The sequence below is a fragment of the Chlorocebus sabaeus genome, chromosome 16 (genome assembly GCF_047675955.1).
Source record: "Chlorocebus sabaeus isolate Y175 chromosome 16, mChlSab1.0.hap1, whole genome shotgun sequence".
In the NCBI taxonomy this organism is placed as follows: Eukaryota; Metazoa; Chordata; class Mammalia; order Primates; family Cercopithecidae; genus Chlorocebus; species Chlorocebus sabaeus.
The window spans coordinates 63,901,843-63,927,102 of record NC_132919.1 but is presented as its reverse complement, the minus strand read 5'-3'; the positions used below and the strand labels follow the sequence as shown (position 1 = coordinate 63,927,102).

Here is a 25,260-nt window from a genome sequence, read left to right as displayed (position 1 = left end):
CCCCACTGCAGTCGGGGAAACATTTAGCCAAGATAGGAGGAATGAAAAGGAAAAAAGATTTATTTCCAAAAGACATACCAATGTGGGCAAGACAGGAAATAATAAAATTTATATTACAGTTTTATTATTATTTAAGAAATTTATATTAAAACGAGATGGGATCTGCCTATGTTGCCCAGGCTGGTCTTGAACTCCTGGGGTCAATCGATCCTCTCTCCTTGGCCTCCCAAAGTGCTGGGATTACAGCGTGAGCCACCGCTTCTGGCCCATATTACAGTTTCATAGTGTTTTTGAGGACTCGTGGTAGGAGAAATGTGTCTTCCTTGCACTTGGGGTCTCAATGTCTCAGTCCTGCCCTATGTCCTGAGACCCCAAGAGGCTTTCCCAAGGTCACGCAGGGAATCCGCAGAGAGGCAGGGCTGGACTCCAGCATCCTGACTCCGCAGTCCGTGCTCTGTGCGGCAGAGACCTGTTGCGTAACACTAAGTAACTGTGGATTGTCTAACCTTTTATGAAATTTCCAGTTGGTCTTTTGCTACCGGCCAGCAGTCCAGTTGGTGGGAGTGATGATGTCGGTCTTCTGGGACGTCCAGTGGACAGATTTTCCCCAGGTTTCTGGATGCAGCCCCAACTAGCAAAAGTGCTACACTCCTGCACCGGGGACACTGACACAGAGGTCACGAAAATGCTAAAACAAGACGTGCAAGAATTGTTCACGCTCCGCACACGGAACAAGGGCCCTGCCTCCCCCTCCCCCAATCTTCGCCCTGGTGGCCAGGCCCTGGGCTCCGCCCCTTCCCCACCAGACCGGGGGAGGGGTCCTCCTCGGCATGGAGGTAGTGGATGCTGGGCTGTGGAGACGTCGGCAGAAAGAGGCGGGATGGCTGGGCGGCGGGGCGGATGCTGGCGGCCCGGGTCTGGCCACCTGGGTCAGCCGCACGCCCCCGCCCCGGGCTGGCCCGACCTCGTAGCCCAGGTCCCACCACGCCGTGAAGTTTGCGGAAAGTTTTGCAGTTGCTTCCCCGCCCGCGCCAGCCGGGGAGTTGTGACGCAGCGTCTGGGGCTCCTGGCCGGGACCGAAGAGAGGGAAGGCGAGGTGGGGAGACTGGGAAACAGAGCAGCAAGAGAAAGGGCGCACGCTGGGGTCCTCCTGGACCCGGCCTATCCACCTCTCCGCCACCCCTTTCGCTCCCGACGCTCTCGCCCCAGCCCCGCACCTCCTCCCCTTCCCCTCCCACGCTGCCCGCTTCCCTTTCCCTCTACCCCTCAAACCCTCCTCCCCGGTTCTGCGCTCCTCCCTCCGCCCTCCCTCCGCCCGGGCTGCCTCCTCCCTCCTCCTCCCAGGGAGGCATCACTTCGTCCCGACCCGGAGGAGGACGCGAGCCCCTTGCGGGCGGTCATCACAGCCCAGCCTCGGGGCTGCCACCGCGCGTTGCGCCCGTGCGCCCTCGGTCCCCGCGTCCACTGAGCGTTGCGCCCGGGGATGGGGCCCGGCCGGCCGGCCCCCGCGCCTTGGTCTCGTCACCTGCTGCGCTGCGTCCTGCTCCTCGGGGGCCTGCACTTCGGCCGTCCCGGCGCCCCTGGGGACGCCGCCCTCCCGGGTAAGGCGCTGCCAACTTGGCCAACTTCGGGGCCGGGGCTGGGGGAGCGCCGGGGCGCGGGCCGCTCTCGACTTTTCCCTCCTTTTCCCCCCTCTTTTCTCCAGAAGCGTGTGTGCGTGTGCGTGTGTGTGTGACTGGGTTTTTAAAACTCGTCTCCGCTTTTCTGAAAGCGGGAGAGGAGAGGGGAGGAGGAGCGCGCCTAGAGGTGGGGGAGGACCTGAGTGGAACCAGATGTGGCGGGCGGCGGGGGGAGGGGAGCCCGGGGGACTCCAGCAGCCTCGGAGGAAGCGGGTGGGCTCGTGAGGACCCCCGCGCACGGCGCTCCCGGACCACCCGGCGCTGGCCCGTCCTCGGCAGGGGACCTGCAGGGCGCGCCCGGGGAGCCAGGGCTCTGTCCGGGAGTTCCCGGGCCCGGTCTCCTCGCTCTGCCCCAGCACTGATGCGTTAGGACGGCTTTCCAACTATCCGCGAGGGTTCGTTTCCCCCACCTTCCCCCCGCCCCCTGCATCTCGTGGGCGTTGATATTTTCTTTTCCACACTTAGTCTTCGAGGAGGCTTGTGGCGCGCGGCATCCGCCCCGTGTGAGCTCAGCAGCCCTGTGAGGAGGCTTCTGCCACCAGGACGCAGCGACAGGCTGGGCGCTGCCGTGCTGTGATGTTGCGTAGCGTGGGCAGCCCTGAGCACTCTGGTGGACCTCCAGAGGGGACAGATCTTGAGCGGCAAAAGAGCTGCTAAAGATTTAAAAACCCAACCAAAAGAAAACGAAACACAAATCAGAAAACCCTGAAACTGTGCCATTCTCTTCCTGCTCCTTATTCAGGGGTAACAGTGAAGTGTGGGGGCAGACAGATCCCGCGCCAAGAATCTGAGCATTAAAAGGAAAGATCCACTTCCTGGGGGAGTGGGGGTGGGGGCGGCTGGAGTGAACGCGGGAATCGCCCAGGAGGGTGGTGATTGCAGCCCCATTCCTGGCCCAGCTTGGTCCTGCTGGCTGTGTAATTGGGGGATGGGGACAGTCCGTGCGGTGTCTGCAGTTTTGTGCAAGGACCAGACAGCCAGCCCCCTGGAGAGTCTGGGGCCTCTAGCCTGGCCCGTGCTTGCTGTCTTGGCCTGGCGTGACGTAGGCACAAGACACGTATCTGCCAGATGGGAAAGGTGGGGGCCACGGTGACCCACATTCACACCAACCAGAGCCCCCGGGGTAATTCTGCACCCACCGGGCATTGAATGTCGGACAGACAGAAACCAGGCCGGGTAACCCCCTAAGCCACTGCAGGATGGCCTCATAGGCAGTTCCCCTGCCTCCTCGCACTCCTGTCTTCCTCTGCTCCTCTGTGCAGGGCCTCAGGAGGCAGGCAGTGGGGAGGGTTGGAGAGGATGGCGGTTCCCAGAGCTCCAGAGCGCACTTTAAAGCCAGGCCCTGGGAGAGAGTTGTGGCCAGAGTGCTGACTCGGCCTTTCCCCCTGGAGCTTTTCATAGAAAGAGCTGGAAGCGCCTGGTGAGAGGCCCGGTTAGGGAGGACAAGGACTCCTGGAGTGTCCCTTCTCCTCCTGGTCTCTGTGCCCCGCCCTCCCTGGGGCTCTGTCCAGGGATGAGTAGCCTCAGAGGTCCCCTTCATGGTGGCACTGCATTGACCACACCCTGAGGAGGCTTGGATCTGGGTGGCAGGCAGTGTGAGGTCTTCCAGAAGCAGCTGGGCAGGAGGAGGATGGACCTGCTGCAGGTTCCCACTGTGCCCTCTGCCCAGAGAGTGCCTGCTCCTGCCCTGTCAGATTCCACTGGGCCCTCCCCTGGGAAGCCTGTTCAGAGCCTCTGGGCTGAAGTCCTTGCCCAAAGAGCTGGCAGCCCTTAGTACCTGGTGAATTACGTTGTCATTGGGAGGAATTCACCAGCACCAGGGACCAAATGGCCCCAGGAAATGTGTGTGGGTGGTAGGGTGTGGCAGGCCAGAGCTACTGGGGGTGAGGCTTATGCCAGGCAGGTCAGGGGCTGCGTGTGGGAAATTTCCTGACCACCATGGGGGGAGTCCTGTGTGCCCAGATCACGGGGCGGGGACAGCGAGGCGGCGCTGCCTTCTTGGTGCGTGATGGTGGAAGCCATCTTTTCTTCACTTTGGTGGAGTGGCCCACGGAGCCTGTCACTGGAAGAAGTCCTCTTTGTTGGTTGCCATATTACTGCATTTCTGGAGCATTCAGTTTGCTCAGCCTTGAGCCAAGTTCTTGGGAGGAGAGAAGGTAGAGAAGAGTGTAAGATGCATCTTCTGGAAAAAATACCTTGTGGGAGAATGAAACGTGGAACAGTGAACTGCGTGGGGGGCAGGATGCCATTGGTGGGATGCCTGCCTGCCCAGAGCCACGCCAAATGCTTCATGTGCAAGTTCCCATTTCATTCTGATAACAATCCAAGGAGATGGCTATTGTTGGACCATTTTTGCAGTTGAGGAAATGAAGGCTAAGAGGGGTCTGATCATTTACATTGGTCACACACCTAGTAAGTGAAAGGCTGGAGTGTGGATGCTTCCTGTCTGGAGACTGGAGGCAGGAGAGACCATGTGGACCAAAGGGTGTCCAAGGCTGTCTGGAGAGAGGCAGGAAGGGGCCACCGGGCTGGGCTTTTCTGGGGATGATGTGGAAGCTTGCTGGCTGGGCCGAGGAGAAGGTTGGGTGAAAGAGGTGTCTGAGAGGCCAAAATGGGGAAGGGACCTGCACACTGGCTGTGAGGAACCCCAGGGGACACTTGGAGGTTTCCGAGCAGAGGAATGAGGGGCTAGTTGCAGGGAAAAGGGCTTCTAGGAGCTCCAGGGATCAAGTCTCAAGGTCATGGGGTGAGGAGACCTCAGGAAATCTTCCTGTGGCGAAGGTCGCTGCTCCCCAAAGGACAGGGACAGAAGCATCGGGTGCTTGGGGCTCTGACCAGAGTCAGCCAGACCAGCTCCCCACACTTCTGGCCCAGTTCCTGCTGAGTCGTGGGGTTCAGAAACTTCTTACTGTTCCCCCACGCAAAACTCACTTTTCCTTGCTCCAACCCTCTGGCTTTCTGTGTGCCATCAGGGCCCAGGAGGTGCCCACTCGAGCTGTGTCTGGTGCTGGGATCCTGGCTCTCTTCTGGGTTTGCCTGGGCAAGGTGAGGGTACACGGAGGGGAGGAAGAACCCTGGGTTTGGGCCCCCGTTTTTCACACCAGAGAAATCCTGGCCTTCTGATGCACGCAGGGCACTGTGGCTTGGCCCGATGAGATGATTTCAGAAGTGCCGTGCAGTTCTCAGGCGGATATTCATTTGAGTTCCTCATCCGTGTAAGCATCGAGGAGGAATCCTGTTGCACTGTTCACACCCCCGGAGGGATGGAGCGATGGCATCCACGGCTGCGCTGTGCATGTGGTGGGTGCCGTGCCGGCTGCTGTGCTGGCAGCAGCTCTTGGACACCTCCTGTCTCTGAGCAGGTGTCACTCTTGCACACACCTGGCGTGAAAATGTTAAAGATGTTAAGGGAGTCACTCAAGGCTGTGCCACCACACCACTAGAAGGTGGTACCAGTGAGGTTCAAACCCAGGAGTGGTTACAGAGCCTGAATGCTCCAGTACCATACAGCGCTTCCATCGCGTGAAGCACCGTCAGTGTGTGTGTGTTAGGAAAGCCTGGAAAATTCTGCCTTGTGGGTTCCCCCCGCCCCCATAACTCCAAGCCCTCTAGGACACCTCTCGATGTGTCCCACTGGGAGGACTCCTGAGGAGGAGGGTGGAGCAAGCAGCCCTCTGTCACGTGTCAGTGGTCTGGGTGCCTGGGTTGCCCACTTCCTTGTGGGTCCAGGAGACCTGGACCGAGCCGCCTTCAGTGTCCTCAGGATCTCTGAGGGACTCCCTCCAAGAAGTCATAGATAAGTGAGTGACTCAAGGTGCCCCAGCCTGGCATTCCAGCTTCCCTGAGGTCAAGGATTCACATGGTTGTTCATTCATTCATTCATTCATTCATTCATTCATTCATTCAGTGGGTGTCTGCTGAGCCCCTGCAGAGCTGAAGCAGAGATGGCATTGGCCTGTACTTTATTTGAGACCTCCCCAGCATGTCTCCAGTGGGAGTCCCTGGACTTGGAGGGCCTGAGCACTGCTGATAGGAAGCGTGTCTTCCTGTTTAGGCCTATGTGAGGTGGGAGGGGGCCGCTTTCCCACGCCTGCGTCCTGTGAATCTGAGTGGGGTGGGCCAGTGGGGTGGTGATGCGCTCCTGGAGCTCACCCTGGGCCCTGAAGATCTGTCACTCCTCGGCTAGGGATTGTACCAGTAAACGGCAGCTGGATGAGGGCTGTCCAGTGGCACCTGTGACACTGGGGGACTGCCGGGGTCCACCAGCTGCAGCCCTTTAGGAAACAGATTGGGTTGACCCCCTCAACTGCACACTGTGGCCCCTTGTGGAATTCTACCAGTTGGTTCCTTTCTCGCACTTCCCCCTGCCCTCCTGGCCCCCAGGCACCAGCCTCTTGGCTCTGCACTCTCGAAGCGCAGACCCTTCCACCTGCACTCTGCTCCCTTCAGCCTCCCCCTCCCCCGGTTTCTCTTTCTCCGACTGTGCATTCTGCTCTGGCTTTTGTTGGTAGCAGAAGGACCAACTTCTTCCTAGTTATCTCGGCCCCCCGTGCCTCTGCTCTGTTGTCCTGCCCCAGCCTTCTCCACCTCCAGGCCTCTGCCCACGTGCGATCCCTTTGCCTGGCGTGCCTCCCCTCCCCTCCCCTCTTCTTTCCCACCTTCCAATGACCCTTCCTTCGAGACTCATGGATCCTGGGGAGGACACTGAGGGAGACTGGTCCCTGCCTCTTGGAATGACCTCAGCAGACGAGAGACAAGCACACAGACATGGCCCACAGTGACAGATCCCAGATCCGATGGGTGGCCTCTCTGTTTATCTCCTTCCCAGGGGCCACCTCAGGAGGACACATGTAGGGAACACTAGAGCCAGCGTGCCTTAGCCTTCCCCAGCCTTCCCTGAAGGCAGCCAGGTGCGGGGCTGAGAAGTGGCCCCTCCCCCTGTACATGAGGCAGGAATGTGGGCATGGTCCGCAGTGTATCCCCACCTCCGTCCTCTGGAAATGTAGATAGGGACAGGATAGGTGGGACCAGGATTGATGCCACTCACCAGCTATGTGACCTCAGTCAGAGGCTCAAGTGTCTTCATGTATAAGATGGGAAAAATCAATACCTCTTGTAGAGGTATTATAAGAATTACATACAAAGGAGATCCTGAATGTATGAGATATGTGCCTGGTACACTACTGGGCACAGAATAATTCCTTAGCAAACAATCCTCAATTATTGCTATTTTTATTAAGAGGAGAAAGGCTGGGTGAGGTGGCTCACACCTGTAATCCCAGCACTTTGGGAGGCCGAGGCAGGTGGATTGCTTGAGGTCAGGAGTTCAAGACCAGCCTGACCAACGTGGTGAAACCCCATCTCTACTGAAAATACAAAAATTGGCCGGGTATGGTGGCTCACGCCTGTAATCCCAGCACTTTGGGAGGCTGAGGTGGGCGGATCATGAGGTCAGGAGATCGAGATCATCCTGGCTAACATGGTGAAACCCCATCTCTACTAAAAATACAAAAAATTAGCCAGGCGTGTTGGCGGGTGCCTGTAGTCCCTATTCTGGAGGCTGAGGCAGGAGAATCGTTTGAACCCAGGAGGCAGAGGTTGCAGTGAGCCGAGATCATGCCATTGCACTGCAGCCTGGACGACAGAGCCCCCCCCCCGCAAAAAAAAGAAGAGAAAACGTGACTATGACTATCAATTTTCCAAATATGATAAAACACAGTCTTCAATATACAAAATCCTGCTGGACACGATGGCCCATGCCTGTAATCCCAGCACTTTGGGAGGCTGAGGAGGGCCAGGAGTTTTAAGACCAGCTTGGGCAACATGATGAAACCCAGTCACTACAAAAAAAAAAAAAAAGAAAAAAGAAAAAAATTAGCCAGGTGTCCTGGCTCATGCCTGTACTCCCAGCTACTGGGGAGGCTGAGATGGGAGGATCGCTCGAGCACAGGAGGTTGAGGCTGTAGTAAGCCGTGATTGCATCATCGCATTCCAGCCTGGGTGACACAATGAGACCCTGTCTCAAAAAAAAAAAAAAAAAAAATCCTAACTGCAACTGTTACCAGAAAGGGGGTCCAATCCAGACCCCAAGAGAGGGAACTCATGTAAGAAGAATTTGAGGCGAATCCATAGGGAAAAGTGAAAGCAGGCTTATTAGGAAAGGAAAGGAATAAAGAATGGCTACTCCATAGACAGAGAAGTAGCATGGATGGCTCAGCTGCTTATACAATTGTTACTTCTTGATGATATGCTAAACAAGGGGTGGATTATTCATGAGTTTTCTGGGAAAGGGGTGGGCAATTCCCAGAACTAAGGGAGTCCTCCCTTTTTTAGACCCTATAAGGTAACTTCTTGACATTGCCATGGCATTTGTAAACTGTCATGGCACTGATAGGAGTATCTTTTAGCATGCCAATGCATTATAATTAGTGTATAAAAAATGGGCAGTGAGGATGACCAGAGGTCACTTTTTTTTTTTGAGACGGAGTCTCACTCTGTTGCCCAGGCTGCAGTGCCATGGCATGATCTTGGCTCACTACAACCTCCTATTTTTTTTTTTTCTTTTTCTTTATTTTTTTTTAGACAGGGTTTCACTCTGTCACCCAGGCTGGAGTGCAATGGTACCACCTTGGCTCACTGCAACCTCTGCCTCCTAGGTTCAAGCAATTCTCCTGCCTCAGCCTCCCAAGTAGCTGGGACTAGAGGCATGTGCCACCACACCTGGCTAATTTTTGTACTTTTAGTAGAGATGGGATTTTACCATGTTGACCAGACTGGTCTTGAACTCCTGACCTCATGATCTGCCCACCTCAGCCTCCCAAAGTGCTGGGATTACAGGTGTGAGCCACCATGCCCGGCTCAGAGGTCACTTTTGTCACCTCTTAGTTTTGGTGGGATTTGGGTGACTTCTATACTGCATGCTGTTTTTTCGGCAAGGTCTCTGTGACCTGTGTCTTGTGCTGACCTCCTATGTCATCCTGTGCCTTAGAATGCCTAACCTCTTGGGAATGCAGCCCAGGAGTTCCCAACCTCATTTTACCCAGCCTCTATTAAAGATGGAGTTGCTCTGGTTCAAACACCTCTGACACAACTTTTTTTTTTTTTTTTAGACAGTCTCCTTCTGTCACCCAGGCTGGAGTGCAGTGGCGCGATCTTGGCTCACTACAACTTCTGCCTCCTGAGTTCAAGCGATTCTCTTGCCTTAGCTTCCCGAAGTGTACCACCATGCCCAGCCCCATTTTATTTTTTTAAATTGAAGCAGGTCTAAACCCGTAACTTCATTATTACTCTTTTTTTCTTTTTCTTTTTCAGAAATAGCCTCAGTCAGAGGCATTACTTCTTCGTGACACTTTGCTAACTACTGTAAGTGCCAAAAAGTAATCATAGTTTTTCTGCAAGTAAATTGAGACACCAAAGAAAAAAAAATCCCATCCTCAACGGTCCTATCCCCCAAAACCCCTCAATTTGTTGTCATCCTCTTTATCACCTTCCTCTTCATCCTTACACTTCTCTATTTAATCTTCACTTAGGGAAGGATAAGGAACTTCCTGGGACTCTGGAATAAAACCAAGACAGACTAGGGAACACTGGGGTGGTTGGGCATACCTCTCCCCTTTTTGCCTTTAGTTGCCTTTAGCCTACTGTCTAAGAGACTGCCCCCAAGGGTCACACTAATGAGGCTCCCTAATTACTAAATTAAGTGACCTTTCTTAGGCCTCACCTTGCAGCATGGATGCTGTTCATTAGCCTCAATTGTAAGAATGGGCCAGGCGTAGTGGCTCATGCCTATTATCCCAGTGCTTTTGGAGGCCAAGGGAGGAGAGATTGCTTGAAGTCAGGAGTTTGAGACCAGCCAGGGCAACATAGCAAGACCCCATGTCTACAATTTTTTTTTTTTTTAATTAGCTGGGCACAGTGGTGCATGCCTGTAGTCTCAGCTACTCAAGAGGCTGAGGCAGGAAGATTACTTGAGCCCAGGAGTTGGAAGCTGCAGTGAGCTATGATTGTACCACTGCACAACCTGGACAACACAGTGAGACCCTGTCTCAAAAAAAGGAAAGTAAAAATGCATGCTCAGTGGAAAACATTCAAACCATACACAAGTAAGTGTGAAAAAATGTGAAGTCCACTCCCCTACACTGATCACACCCTAGCACAAGCCACAGTCTATCACTAGCAGATTCTATGGGTAATCTTCCCAACCAAGATTCTCTAGTGAAGATTAGTAGTAGTTCATTGGGTAATCTTCTGATTTTTTTATGCATATGCACACACGTAAATACTCCTTTTAACCAAATAGGCCCATATTTTAAACTCTTCTGCAAAATAATTTTTATTTTATGTATTCTTAGCGATCTTGTCATAGCTGTCTACAGAGCTGCCTCATTAACGGTACTCAATATTTCATTGTTAGGATGTACTTGGTTCAAACAAAACAAAATTGCTTCCCTATGATGGACTGTTTTCTGGGTTTTTTATTGTTGTTGTTTGTTTTTTTGTTTGTTTTGTTAGACGGAGTCTCGGCTCTGTCGTCCAGGCTGGAGTGCAGTGGCCGGATCTCAGCTCACTGCAAGCTCCGCCTCCCGGGTTCACGCCATTCTTCCGCATCAGTCTCCCGAGTAGCTGGAACTACAGGCGCCCGCCACCATGCCCGGCTAAGTTTATTTTTGTTTATTTTTGTTTTTTTTGAGACGGAGTGTTGCTCTGTCGCCCAGGCTGGAGTGCAGTGGCCGGATCTCAGCTCACTGCAAGCTCCGCCTCCCGGGTTCACGCTATTCTCCTGCCTCAGCCTCCGGAGTAGCTGGGGCTACAGGCGCCCGCCACCTCGCCCGGCTAGTTTTTTGTATTTTTTAGTAGAGACGGGGTTTCACCGTGTTAGCCAGGATGGTCTCAATCTCCTGGCCTCTGATCCACCCTTGGCCTCCCAAAGTGCTGGAATTACAGGTGTGAGCCACCATGCCCAGCCTGTTGTTTTTTAATTAAAGACAGAGTCTTACTATGTTGCCCAGACCTGGCCTTGAACTGGGCGCATGCGATTTTTCTGCCTTGGCCTCCCAAAGTGCTGGGATTACGGGCACAAACCACTGCACCTGGACCGACGGACACTTTTGAAAACTCTCTTCCCCCGGCCTTTGTGATGTAATTTACATCCACAGTTTCCTCCCTCAGGGTCCTCCCCTCCACCCTCAGTCCAGAGCTGGCAGTGCTGCCATGTTAGTGCTGCTAAGGGACAGCTTGAATCAATGTAAACTTTCTGAATTTAGAATTCCCGCCAGGCGCGGTGACTCATGCCTATAATCCCAGCACTGTGGGAGGCCAAGGCAGGCGGATCACCTGAAGTCAGGAGTTCAAGACCAGCCTGGCGAACATGGTAACCCGTCTCCATTAAAAATACAAAAATACAAAATGGTGAAACCCCATCTCTACTAACAATACAAAAATTAGCCAGGTGTGGTGGTGCATGCTTGTAATCGCAGCACTTTGGGAGGCTGAGGCGGGTGGATCACTTGAGGTCAGGGGTTCAAGACTAGTCTGGCCAACATGGTGAAACCCGGTCTCTCCTAAAAATACAAAAATTAGCTGGGCATGGTGGTGCATGCCTGTAATCCCAGCAGCTCGGGAGGCTGAGGCAGGAGATTAACTTGAACCCGGGAGGTGGAGGTTGCAGTGAGCTGAGATCATGCCATTGCACCAGCCTTGGTAACAGAGCAAGATTCTGTCTCAAAAAAAAAAAGAAAAGAAAGAGAATTCCTGGCCTTCCATGGTCAGGTTCTCAGCACTTGTGCAAGCCAAGCTGAGCTCCTTGCCATTACCCATAGCTCTCAGTACTGCCCAACTGGGACTCTGCTCAGGCTTTTTTTCCTGCCAGGAGCACCAGCTTCCCAGGGGGCTGTCTCTGAGTCCCAACTCACACCTGTGGCCTTCTGGTTGCCCTCAGCTGGAAGGAGCCTTTCTTTCCACAGCTGTTCTAGCATTTTACTGCTGTCGTCCCTCAAACACCTCCAGAGCAGGGCCTTTTTGTTGCTGCACAGGTTCCTGCACAGTACCTTGGCCACGGTGGCATTTGTTTTTATTTGTTTGCTGGTTTGTTTAAAACGGGGTCTTGCTCTGTTGCCCAGGCTGGAGTGCAGTGGCACTCACGGGAGACTCAACCTCCTGGGCTCAAGCAATTCTTCTGCCTTAGCTTCCCAATAGCTGGGATGACAGGCGGCACCACCACTCTATTTTGTTGCTACTATTTTAGTAGGGGGTCTTCCTATGTTGCCCAGGCTGGTCTCGAACTCCTGAGCTCAAGGGCTCCTCCTGCCCCAGCCTCCCAATCCCAAGGTATTGGGATTACAGGTGTGAGCAGCTTCGAGGTTGGCATTTGGTATTATTTAGTAAATATTTGTTGAAAATGAAAAAAGAAAGCAGACAAGTGTTCCAAAGAACTTTTTTTTTTTTTTTTATGGTAAGGCAATGAGAGTTACCCTTCTAGAATTTTACATGATGTCATGGTCATGAAAAACATACGGTTTTGAATTAAAAAAAAGTCGTCCAATGTACTAGAAAAAAATTCCAGAAGTGGATTTAAACTGTTATAAGAACTTAATGTGAGACACGCCAGAAAAAACACACTAATAGGAAAAGGAATTTTTACTTTTAAATGTTATGAGGACGGCCGGGCACAGTGGCTCACGCATGTAATCCCAGCACTTTGGGAGGCCAAGGTGGGCAGATCACGAGGTCAGGAGTTTGAGACCAGCCTGGACAACATGGTGAAACCCTGTCTCTACTAAAAATACAAAAATTAGTTGGGCGTGGTGGCATGTGCCTGTAATCCCAGCTACTTACGAGGCTGAGGTAGGAGTATTGGTTGAACCTGGGAGGTAGAGGTTGCAGTCAGCCGAGGTGGTGCCATTGCACTTCAGCCTGTGTGACAGAGTGAAGCCCTGTCTCAAAAAAAAAAAAAAAAAGAAAAGAAAAAAATTAGCCAGGGGTGGCAGTGGGCACCTGTAATCCCAGCTACTTGGGAGGTTGAGGCTGGTCTTGAACTCTTAACCCTGGAGGCAGAGGTTGCAGTGAGCTGAGATCGTGCCACTGCACTCCAGCCTCCGTGAAAAAGTGAGAAGACTCTCTCTGTCTCAAAAGCAAAATAAAAACAAATGTTATGAGGACACCTGGATTACAATTAGAAACTTTAATTTCAGTTTATAGTTGATTACACTTGAGGAAATTCAGATAGCAAGCTTTCACCTAGAAAGTGCAAGGATTGGGCCGGGCGCAGTGGCTCATGCCTGTAATCCCAGCACTTTGGGAGGCTGAGGCAGGCGGATCACCTGAGGCCAGGAATTTGAGATCATCCTGGCCAACATGGTGAAACCCCATCTCTACTAAAAATACAAAAAGGAGCCGGGCGTGGTGGCGCATGCCTGCAATCCCAGCTACTTGGGCGGGGCAGAGTGGGGGCTGCTGAGGCAGGAGAATCACTTGAACCCAGGAGGCAGAGGTTGTGGTGAGCTGAGATTGTGCCACTGCACTCCAGCTTAGGCAACAGAGTGAGACTTTGTCTCAAATAAATAAATAAACAAAGTGCAAAGATCACTAGAAATAAGGGAAATTAGCTTTCTTTTTACACTAGCAAAAACAGAAAAGCTAGTATTGGCAGAGCTTAAGCAATGCTCCCGCCTAAGCCGCCTGAGTTGGGACTATATGCTTAAGCCACACCCTTTAGTAGCAAAACAAATTGGAAACCACATGATGGATGATTTACATAACTTTAAGTGACAAATACATGGCTAATGAATCTTTTTTTTCTTTTTTCTTTTCTTTTTTTTTTTGAGACAGAGTCTCGCTCTGTCGCCCAGGCTGGAGTGCAGTGGTGCGATCTCGGCTCACTGTAAGCTCCGCCTCCCGGGTTCACACCATTCTCCTGCCTCAGCCTCCCTGGTAGCTGGGACTACAGGCGTCCACCGCCAAGCCTTGCTAATTTTTTTTTTTTTTAGTAGAGTTGGGGTTTCACTGTGTTAGCCAGGATGGTCTCGATCTCCTGACCTCATGATCCGCCTGCCTCAGCCTCCCAAAGTGCTGGGATTACAGGCGTGAGCCACTATGCCCGGCCTAATTTTCTTTTCTTTTCTTTTCTTTTTTTTTTTTTTATAGCAACAAGGTCTTGCTAATTTTTGTATTTTTAGTAGAGCCGGAGTTTCACAATGTTGCCCAGGCTGGTCTCAAACTCCTGGCCTCAAGTGATCCACCTCAGCCTCTCAAAGTGCTGGAGTTACAGGCGTAAGTCACCGTGCCTGGCCTGTAGGTGCAATTTTTAAGTTCATTAAGAGAAAGATGAGCTGGGGGTGATGGCTCATGCCTGTAATCTCAGCACTTTGGGAGGCCGAGGTGGGTGGATCCGGAAGGTGGAGGGTGCAGTGAGCTGAGATGGCACCATTGCACTCCAGCCTGGGCAACAGACCGAGACTTCGTCTCAAAAAAAAAAAAAAAAAGAAAAGAAAGATGAAGGCAATCGACTGCTCTAAAACCTTAGACCTAGGAACAGGAACCTGTCTGACAGTGGGGAGAATGACTCCCAGACAAACTAGCCTGGCTGAATGGAAGGACTCAAGAGGAAGCAGCTTTGCAGTCACCTTGGTCCCCAAGGAAAGGGGATTCTGGTATTACCCCATAAAAACCTCACCTCATTCCTGAAGGGTCTAAGTATGTAAGGGCATTGATCATTTGTAAACAGCTTGGAAGCACTGTTTATAATAGCAAAAACAAAAACGTACTTGGAAAGAAATATGGATAAATTATAGAGTAGACACAATGAAATGTAACACGGTAGTGACCCCAGCTATTTGCAACAACATGGGTGAATATTAGAGACATAATGTTGAGTGGGGAGAAAAGGTCCTAGAGGACTGCATATGGTACAATACTCTCTCAAACCACGGGAAAAATTGAAAAAATAATACAGTGGGCACCCATATACTCTTCACCTAGAAGCACCACTTGTTAACGTTTTGCCACATTTGCTTACCTCACTCTCTGTGTGTGTGTGTGTGTTGGGTCTGTTTGGTGAAACTTTAAAAGTTAGTTGCAGACATGACATTTCATACCTAAATACTTGTAACAACTAAAAGACATGCTACTATGTAACCATAATATCTACTCACACCCAAGAAATAGAGCCGATGCAAATTTTTTTTCTCATATGCAGTCCAGTCCATGTTCGGATTTCTGCATTTGTCCCAATAATGTCCTTTATAGCTGTTTTTTTTTTTTTTTTTTTTTTTTTTTTTGAGACAGAGTCTTGCTCTGTTGCCCAGGCTGGAGTGCAGTGGCTGGATCTCAGCTCACTGCAAGCTCCACCTCCCGGGTTCACGCCATTCTCTTGCCTCAGCCTCCTGAGTAGCTGGGACTACAGGCACCCGCCACCATGCCTGGCTAATTTTTTGTATTTTTTTTAGTGGAGACGGGGTTTCATGTGTTAGCCAGGATGGTCTCGATCTCCTGACTTTGTGATCCGCCCGCCTTGGCCTCCCAAAGTACTGGGATTACAGGCGTGAGCCACCGCGCCTGGCCTATAGCTGTTTTAAAATTCAGGATTCAATTAGGTATCATGTCTCTTTAATCTCCCTTAATCTAGAATAGTTGCTTGGCCTTGTTGTCTTTTATGGCATTGCATTTTTGAGGATCCCAGGCCAGTTGTTTTGTAAAACGTCCCACAGTCTAAATTTGTCTGATTGTTTACTCGTTCCTGGATTCATATTAAACGTTTTTGGAAAGGGAATTCACGGGTGATGTTGTGTCCTTCCATTCCATCACACCAATGTCAGTTTGTTCCCTTACGCTAACTTTGACCATTTGTTTCAGCTGGTGTCTACCAGATCTCTCCACTAAAAAAGTACCCTTTCCCTTTTTCTGAGACAAAGTCTCACTCTGTCACCCAGGCTGGACTGCAGCAGTGCGATCTTGGCTCACTGCAACCTCCACCTCCCACGTTCAAGCAATTATTCTGCCTCATCCTCCCAAGTAGCTGGGATTACAGGTGCCTGCCACCATGCCTGGCTAATTTTTGTATTTTTAGTAGAGATGGAGTTCCACTATGTTGGCCAGGCGGGTTGTGAACCCCTGAGCTCAAGTGATCCACCTGCCTTGGCCTCCCAAAGTGCTGAGATTACATGCGTGAACCACCGCGCCTGGCCTCCCCTTTGTATTTAGTAGATAACCTAAGGAATTTTAACCATAGTCTTAAAAAAGAAAAGTTGTTCATAGTAGCCTTATTCATAATAGCCAAAAACTAAAAACTAGTGCCAAACTGAAAACCACCCAAATGTCCACCAACAATAGAATGAATTGGCCGGGCACGGTGGCTCAAGCCTGTAATCCCAGCACTTTGGGAGGCCGAAACGGGCGGATCACGAGGTCAGGAGATCGAGACCATCCTGGCTAACCCGGTGAAACCCTGTCTCTACTAAAACTACAAAAAACTAGCCGGGCGAGGCGGCGGGTGCCTGTAGTCCCAGCTACTCAGGAGGCTGAGGCAAGAGAATGGCGTGAACCCGGGAGGTGGAGCTTGCAGTGAGCTGAGATCCAGCCACTGCACTCCAGCCTGGGCGACAGAGCAAGACTCCGTCTCAAAAAAAAAAAAAAAAAAAAAAAAAGAATGAATTGTGGCAGCTTCACAAAATTGAATATTAGCGATGAGAATGAACAAGCTCCAGTTGCATGCCACAGCATGGATGGAGTTCACAAACTGAGCCAGACGTTACTTCATACCGTATGACCCAATGTACAGAAAACACCAAAATAGCCGGACGCAGTTGCTCACGCCTGTAATCCCAGCACTTTGGGAGGCCAAGGCAGGTGGATCACCTGAGATCAGGAGTTCGAGACCAGCCTGGCCAGCGTGATGAAACCCCGTCTCTACTAAAAATACAAAAATTATCTGGGCATGGTGGCAGGTGCCTGTAATCTCACGTTACTGAGGAAACTGAGGCAAGAGAATCACTTGAACCTGGGAAGTGGAGGTTGCAGTGAACTGAGATCACACTATTGCACTCCAGCTGGGTGACAAGGGTGAAACTCCGTCTAAAAAAAAAAAAACACCAAAGTAAAAGGTACAACGCATCTGTGCTGTTTGTAGTCAGAAGAGTGGTTACCTTTAGTGTGGGAGAGGGGTACTCAGTGACCAGTGAGGGTTTCAAATAAAATTTAAAAAGAACAACAAACAGGGAAGGGATCTGTAACAAACATGGCAACTAGCTCTTATAAAACCATGAGAAAAACGCAGGAACCTGCAATAGTTTTAAGGCAATTAAGGTCAAAATAGATAAGACTGTAAAAGATCTGAACAGAGCTCACCAAGAGGAAATGCCTGTGTCTAATAAGCCAATGGAAAATGTTTAAAATCACTAGGAAAACAATTTCACCTCTCACAACAGTGCCAGGAAAGATTGACATAATAATATGTTAAACATAACATTATAATTAGGAAATTATGTTTGTAAGTAAAAGTAATAGCTAGGAAATGATGAAATGAAACGTAATATCATGGAATAATATACAATCATTAAGATGATTTTTACGAATATTTTTAAGGACAGAAAAATCCCTTTGCTGAAATACTAAGTGAAAAAAGATCCAAAAATGTTTGTGTGTGGATATGTGCATGTATATTTATGTTTATATACGTGTATTACATGTGTGTATATATATGAATGGAAATATTTTGGATGTATAGATAAAATTGGTAGAAAAATCACAGCAGAATTAAAAGAGATTCTTTTACGTACTATGCTATATACTACATAATATATTATTTAACAGGGGTGATTGTAGATGAAATTTTTCTGTTTCAAACATGTCTGGAGGCTGGGCGTGGTGACTCCTGTCTGTAATCCCAGCACTTTGGGAGGCTGAGGAAAGTGGATCACTTGAGGTCAGGAGTTTGAGACCAGCCTGGCCAACATGGTGAAACCCGGTCTCTACTAAAAATACAAAAATTAGTCAGGTGTGGTGATGGGCACCTGTAATCCCAGTTCCTTAAGAGGCTGAGGCAGGAGAACTGCTTGAACCCAGAAGATGGAGGTTGCAGTGGGCTGAGATTGTGCCACTGCTCTCCACCCTGGACAACAGAGAAAGACTCCGTCTGGAAAAATAAAAAAACATGTCTGGAGCCGGGATGCCGCGGCTCACGCCTGTAATCCCAGCACTTTGGGAGGCCAGGAGTTGAAGACCACTTTGGGCAACATAGCAACACCCCATCTTTACAAAAAGTAAAAGTAAAAAATAAACAGGTTGGTATCCTGGGGCCATGGAGTGGCAGTGGGCATCTTTAACCTATGATCAGTCACGTGATCCCAGCAGCACTCACGTCCTGTTCCCAGTACCGTCCTGTCATTGGTCCAAGGATGAGCATGTGACTCCTCACAGCCAGTCAGAGCCTCCCTGGGAGGGTAAGGGGGCCCTCTGGTGGTGGTTTCCAGCACAGCCCGCAGATCCTCCTTTGGGAGTTAGGCCAGGGCGTAGGACTCCTCCCCGCTTGTGCTTGCGGGCGAGGATCAGCCTCCGAGATTCTGCTAGAGACTCTCAAGGGGCACCAGCTGGAGCTGGTTCTGTGTCTACAGGGAACCACCTGGTGCTGTCTCCATTAATAGCCCGCTATCGCGAGTTTTCTCCTCTTTATCTTTATGACTTAGCCAAGTGTTCACAGAAGAGGCAGGAGTGGAGGGTTCAAACGCTGTCGTACACGTTTGCTTTTCGAAAAACAACGGGACACAAAATTCTATGAACATGAAATGACAGTACCTGGTAAGTGACTCGACTGCAACTCTGAAGGGTGCCAGTAAGTTCGGGAATTGGCCTTTGGAAGGCTTCCTTCTTTTTAGAAACTATAATGTTTCCATATAATGTTTGTGCAACAAATGAGAAATGGGAGACCCCATTATCATTTATTGACAGTAAATTTACATAAAGTAAGTAAATTTACATTTACGTAAAGTAAGCCAGGGTCAGCATCAGATAATTCCATATAGCCCATATTTTAAACCTTCACATTCCTGCATTTCACAGATAAAGAAATTGAGCCCGAGAGGCTAAGAGACAGGATCACATGAGCAAGGAATGCCAGGTCTGGTTCCTTTGAATGGTCCTCTAGAAACATTATATACATTCATCTCAAAAATATATATATTATATATACACACACATATATATAATCTGTATGTATATATACACTATATATTATACGTGTGTATATATAATATATATATATATATTTTGAGATGGAGTCTTGCTCTGTCACCCAGGCTGGAGATATTATTTATATACACACTATATATATTTTATATATATAATATGTATGTGTGTGTATATATAATATATATATATTTTTGAGATGGAGTCTTGCTCTGTTGCCCAGGCTGGAGTGCAGTGGCATGATCTTGGCTCACTGCAGCCTCAATCTTCTGGGCTCAAGCAATCCTCCCATCTCAGACTCCTGAGTAAGCAGGACCACAGGTGTGCACCACCAACAGCTGCTAATTTTTTTTTTCTGTAGTTTATGTAGAGATGGGGTTTTGCCATGTTGCCCAGACTGGTCGTAAACTCCTGAGCTCAAGCAATCCACCTGCCTCGGCCTCCCAAAGTGCTGGGATTACAGGCGTGAGCCACCGCACCCGGCTTTCCCTATATAAAACTTTATAGAGATGCTTTCATGTTGTTTCATAATGTTCTTCTTTCATTCAGCAATATGTCATCAATGTATTTCTGCCCAACACTTCTGTTGGCTACATAGGATTCTGTTGTGTGAATGAACCATAACTTATCCCCTATTGGACATTTAGGTCATTCCTCTGTCCCTCTCTCTTTTTTTTAAGAGACAGGGTCTCATTATGTTGCCCAGGCTGGTCTTGAACTCCTGGGCTCAAGCAATCCTCCCGCCTCAGCCCCAAAGTTCTGGGTTTATAGATGCGATGAAACCATGCTGGGCAGGTCATTTCTCATTTTCACTGATAGAAGTGTCCCTGTGTGCATCATAGCACACGGACTCCTTGCTCAGACCTGAAGCCTAATGTGGATCCCTGTGAGGGTGAAAAGGTGGCTTTTGACCTATGCCAACTTGATGCCTCTGAAGGTACCCACTTCTTCGTTGTCAGCAGTGTCTGCCCCTTGGCACCAGGATCAGGTGGTTGGTCTTACCCATCTAGAGGCTCTCCCAGAAGGATCTTGTTTGGTTTACTCCTTTGCTCATCCTCTCCAAATGTGCTGGGTTTAGTGTCCAACTCTGCATATATGAGTTCAAGTCCCGCAGGGTTATGTTTGAAACAAAGGACAGATGCACACATATATCCTCCATCTCTTTTTAATTACCAAATACATTAATTGTAGAAAATACGAAGAGAAGAAAATAAAAATCAACAGCGATCTCATAAGTCAGTCATAACCACTATTAACACCTGGGTATGTACAGTTCTTCTGGAACCCTGGTGTACCCCAGAATTGCTTGGGACTCTTGTTTACAATCTAGATATTCCATCACTCCAAGATTCTAGTTCAGTAGACCTGCTCTAGGGCCCACATACTGGCATTGTCAATAAGCTCCCCAGGCGATTTCGACACCCACCTTTAAGAACAAGAATGCAAAAGCGTCTTTCTAGACATTACTTGATTTAAAAGAAAATAAAAATGAAGTTATACTATATATTCATTTTTGCTTTTTTTTTTTTTTTTTTGAGACAGAGTCTTGTTCTATTGCCCATGCTGGGGTGTAGTGGCGTGATCTCAGCTCACTGCAATCTCCACCTCTTGGGTTCAAGTGATTCTCCTGCCTCAGTCTCCTGCGTAGCTGGCATTACAGGCACATGCCACCATGCCTGGCTGATTTTTTGTCTTTTTGGTAGAGAAGAGGTTTCACTATGTTTGTCAGGCTGGTCTCGAACTCCTGACCTCAGATGATCCACCCGCCTCGGCCTCCCAAAGTGTTTCTGTGTCTAAATACTCTTTATATGTTTCTATTGTGTGCATAGTATTCCATTAGATGAATACATTTCCATTTACTTAGTCAACACTAGATTGTTGGACATTAGTTGCTCTCCCATCATTGCTCTTATAAATAATGCTGTGTAGCTAAATCTTTGTATACATTCTTAATTCTTTCTTTAAGTTAAATTCCTAGGAAATGAAATCTGGGGTCAAAGTGTTCGTTCTTTTGAAGGTTTTTGATAGATGCTGCCAATTTTTCCAGCAAAAAGGTTGCCCCACTGGGGCGACTACACCCATGAGCTCCCTTTGTGAGGAGCCATAAGGTGAGACCGTCCCATCCATGATCTCAGCCAGCCCTGCCAACCACCCTGTGGGCAGTACAAGGTACCTGCTCAGTGTACCTGCTCAGTGCTCAGTCATTGGTCTATGCAGTGGACATGAGGCGTGTTTTCTCCACTGACCAGAGGAGGACACCGAGAGTGCAGGGGTCAATGACTCGCTTAGGAACCGGGACTCAAACCCAGCTTTGAATCTAGAGCCTGAGTTCTCTTCACAACCCCATTAATTTTTTATTGATATTAGAGAGGGAAGAACAGGTCAGGCGTGGTGGCTCACGCCTCTGATCCCAGCACTTTGAGAGGCCCAGGTGGGCGGATCACTTGAGGTCAGGAGTTCGAAACCAGCCTGGCCAACACGGTGAAACCCTGTCTCTACTAAAAATACAAAAATTAGCTGGGTGTGATGGCACACGCCTGTAATCCCAGCTACTCGGGAGGCTGAGACAGGAGAATCGCTTGAACCCGGGAGGCGGAGGTTGCGTGACTGCGCGAGGGTCCTAGCGAGGGTCCCAGGCCAACTCCTCCTGTCCCAGTGTCTGCCAGGCCAAGGGGTGTGGACGCTGCCCCACCTCTTTCCACACTTTCCCTTCCAGCTGCGTTGCGAGTGACCTCATTTTCCCTTTACAGCTGCCCTTGGAGTTTATTTCTGCAGAACCAGAATGTGGCTGAAAGAGCACACACCCCATCTGCCCTGGCCGTTCCAGAGAGCCCGTACTTTTCCCTGACACACCCTCCTCTTCTCCTTGCATCTCCCTCCTGGGAGACCTGAGGAGGGGTCCAGAGTTCAAAGACAGCAACAAATGGTGGTTGCAAGGGATTGGGCACCCATGGGAATTGGGGTCGGGAGAGGACTTTGCATCTGGACCATGGGTTTATTTTTCTTTTAATTCTTCTGAAGAGCAGCTTACACACTGGAGTGCTTGGCCGTATTTCCTCTTATCGTTTCTTCTTATCCAGATTGCACTGTCTGCTAAGCCTAGTTCCCAGGCTCTCTGCTGTGAAACACAAACAGATTCTTGAGCTCACTGCCCAAAACTGGGCAGAGGCGCTTGCTTAAATATCAAAAGCAGTAATGGCCTTCCATTACTCCATGCTCCCCAGGTACAGAGGGACAGGAAGCCTTCTCTCCCTTTGTCTTCCCAGAAGCCCACAAGACAGGTCTTATTCGTGTCCTTCCCAAATCGAGGCTCGTGGAAATGAGGCAACCAATCCCAGGGCGCAAGCATCCAAGCAGAGGTGTGAACCTGGGTAGGTCCAGATTCTAGAGCTGCCCTCCCAAACCCTCCACCATGGTGCCTCCTGGAGGTGGGGGCAAGGTCTGGCTGATCTGTCATCGCAGAAGTTGACAAGTGTTTAATCTTTGGCTAGAATTTTAAAGGGAGATCTTGAAGGTTCCCAAGCAAGAACGATTCTAAACTCACTTGACTTTAAAGAGTGCCATTTGGGTGTGGTGGCTCATGCCTGTAATCCCAGCACTTTGGGAGGCCAAGGTGGGTGGATCACCTGAGGTCAGGAGTTCAAGACCAATCTGGCCAACGTGGCAAAACCCTGTCTCTACTAAAAGTACAAAAATTAGCCGGGCATGGTGGTGGGCGCCTGTAATCCCAGCTACTTGGGTGACTGAGGCAGGAAAATCCCTTGAACCCAGGAGGTGGAGGTTGCAGTGAGCCGAAATTTCATCACTGCAATCCAGCCTGGGCAACAGAGAGAGACTCTGTCTCAAAAAGAGTGCCGTGCTTTGCTTTTAGAACCAAACAAGTGATCCTTGAATGTTGCCACGTCAGGAGGGCAGGGAATCGCCAATGGGTGGAGCAATAGCTCATTAGGAAACGTGCCTTGATTTCTCAGTCATATTGTGCTGTGTTTCAAACGTGTCTCATGCCTCCTATGCAGCATGTCACAGTGTCATTTGACATCAGTCATGTCTGCAGGGCAGCAGACCCCACTCCACCAATACGCACATTTTTTGTTTTGTTTTATTTTGAAATAGATGTAGCCCTCTTGTCATTCTTTTTTTTTTTTTAATTTTTTAATTTTTTTGAGACAAGAGTGTTACTCTGTCGCCGAGGTTGGAGTGCCACTATCTCGGCTCACTGCAACCTCCGCCTCCAGGGTTCAAGTGATTCTCCTGCCTCAGCCTCCTGAGTAGCTGGGACTACAGGCACACGCCACCACGCCCGGCTGAGTTTTGTATTTTTAGTAGAGAAGGTGTCTCACCATGTTGGCCGGGCTGGCCTCGAACTCTTGGCCTCAAGTGATCTGCCTGCCTTAGCCTCCCAAAAGGCTGGGATTACAGGCATGATCCACCATGCTTGGCCATCATTCTTAATAGACACCAGGATACTGAAGAATGCTTTGCCACTCAGAAAAACAAGGGTACAAGCGTGATACTATATATGGCCACTCTCATTCCACTTCAGTATGTGTGTATGGTAGGGGCACAAAAGGGATGGGTGGAGACTGTGGCAAGCTGGTGAGCCCACACCCCTTCCAGGTGGGCAGCTGCACCAGCTGTTGTGGCTGGCACCCTGCAGGCATGCTGCCTCCGACTGGAAATTCACATTTTTATGTGTAATCTCTCTCACACACCCTGAAGCCAAACACAGCTTGCCTGTGGGCTATAATTTAAAATACGGAGGCTAGCTGGAGTCCATTCTGGAATAAGCCTGCCTGGCCATCCTTCCCAGCTCTTCCCCTTATTAACTGTGTTATCAAGATGTTAATCTCTTAGTTATTTAATACCTCAGTTTCCTTATCTGTTGAGTGCAGATCAGAATTTTACCTACATCTGAGGGTTGTTATAAGGATTAATGAAAAGCCTTGGAACCCAGTGTCTGGTGCCTGGAAGCGCATGGTTAATGCCTGGCATTCTTTGTGTCTCTTTTCACAAGCTCAGGGTGACCACAGGTCCCAGTTTGCTGGGGGCAGGCCTGGTTCATGCTTGTGGTGCTGGTGTAATGATCACTAACTTGCCATTTCATTCTCGGTATTGACATAAATGATATGGTTTGCCTAGAGAAGCAAATACTGGCATAGTGCTGTTTAGGACTCTGATGAGGTTTAGACCTAATAAAAAGGCCATGGTCCGGGTTCCTTGAACATCCCTAGGCAAGTCACCTAATCTTTCTGTGTTCAGTTTCCCCATTCTAAAGGATTGGCAAGATGAATTCTAAGATCCCCCTGTTCACGGTCATTCTGTCATTTGACAAACATCTTTTTTTTTTTTTTTTTGAGACGGAGTCTCGCTCTGTTGCCCAGGCTGGAGTGCATTGGCGCGATCTCGGCTCACTGCAAGCTCCGCTTCCCGGGTTCAAGCAATTCTCCTGCCTCAGCCTCCTGAGTAGCTGGGACTACAGGCGAGCGCCACCACGCCCAGCTAATTTTTGTACTTTTAGTAGAGATGATGTTTCACCATGTTGGCCAGAATCATCTCGATCTCTTGAGCTCATGATCCGCCCGCCTCGGCCTCCCAAAGTGCTGGGATTACAGGTGTGAGCCACCGCGCCCAACCGACAAACATCTTTCACAAGCTCAGACTCATGGCAAGCAAAGGTCCAGGGCATGGAGAGGCCAGGGGCAGAGCCTGGGTCCTCAGTGGGTGCTTGGCCAGTGAGGACCTCCAGTGCAGGTTGTTGGGAATCTCTACCTTTTTTGTCAAGTGTTACTTGAAAGACCATTATCAAGAAATTGAATGCAATGTTAATTTTTTTTTCTTTTTCATGGAGACGGAGTCTCACTCTGTCCCCCAGGCTAGAGTGCAGTGGTGTGATCTGGGCTCACTGTAACCTCCTCCTCCTGGCTTCAAGCGATTCTTCTGCCTCAGTCTCCTCCGGCGTGCACCACCACATCCGCCACCACACCTGGCAAATTTTTGTATTTTTATTAGAGATGGGAGTTTCACCATGTTGACCAGGCTAGTCTTGAACTCCTGGCCTTAAGTGATCCACCTGCCTCGGCTTCCCAAAATGCTGGAACTAAAGGCGTGAGCCACCGCGCCCTACCTGTTAATATTTTAAACCTCAGTTTCTCATGAACTAATAATTCCGGTTGAATACATTTCTCTACACATTTCTTTTATATGTGTGGGGGTATCTAAGTTTTTTTTTTTTTTTTTTTAATTCAGAAAACATAAATTTTCACTATGGAAAATTGTGAATTACAGAAAGGTCCAAAGATTTTCATTTTTGTTGACTCTGCAATGAACTGGAGCAGCACCTGTAATATTTCAGCTTTCGGTTACTCCTCCCACACACACCTTGTAGACACTGTCAAAACCACATTTT

General features: G+C 49.6%; 1 protein-coding gene across 1 annotated transcript in view; it reads left to right on the top strand.

The window, feature by feature from the left end:
- The first annotated feature begins 1,146 nt into the window (after positions 1–1,146).
- MRC2 (mannose receptor C-type 2) overlaps positions 1,147–25,260 on the top strand; it is a 65,906-nt gene continuing 41,792 nt past the window's right edge. The window contains exon 1 of the mRNA XM_008012192.3: positions 1,147–1,601. Within this exon, the coding sequence (XP_008010383.3) occupies positions 1,484–1,601 (118 nt within the window). The 5' untranslated portion in view covers positions 1,147–1,483. The remainder of the gene's footprint in view (positions 1,602–25,260) is intronic.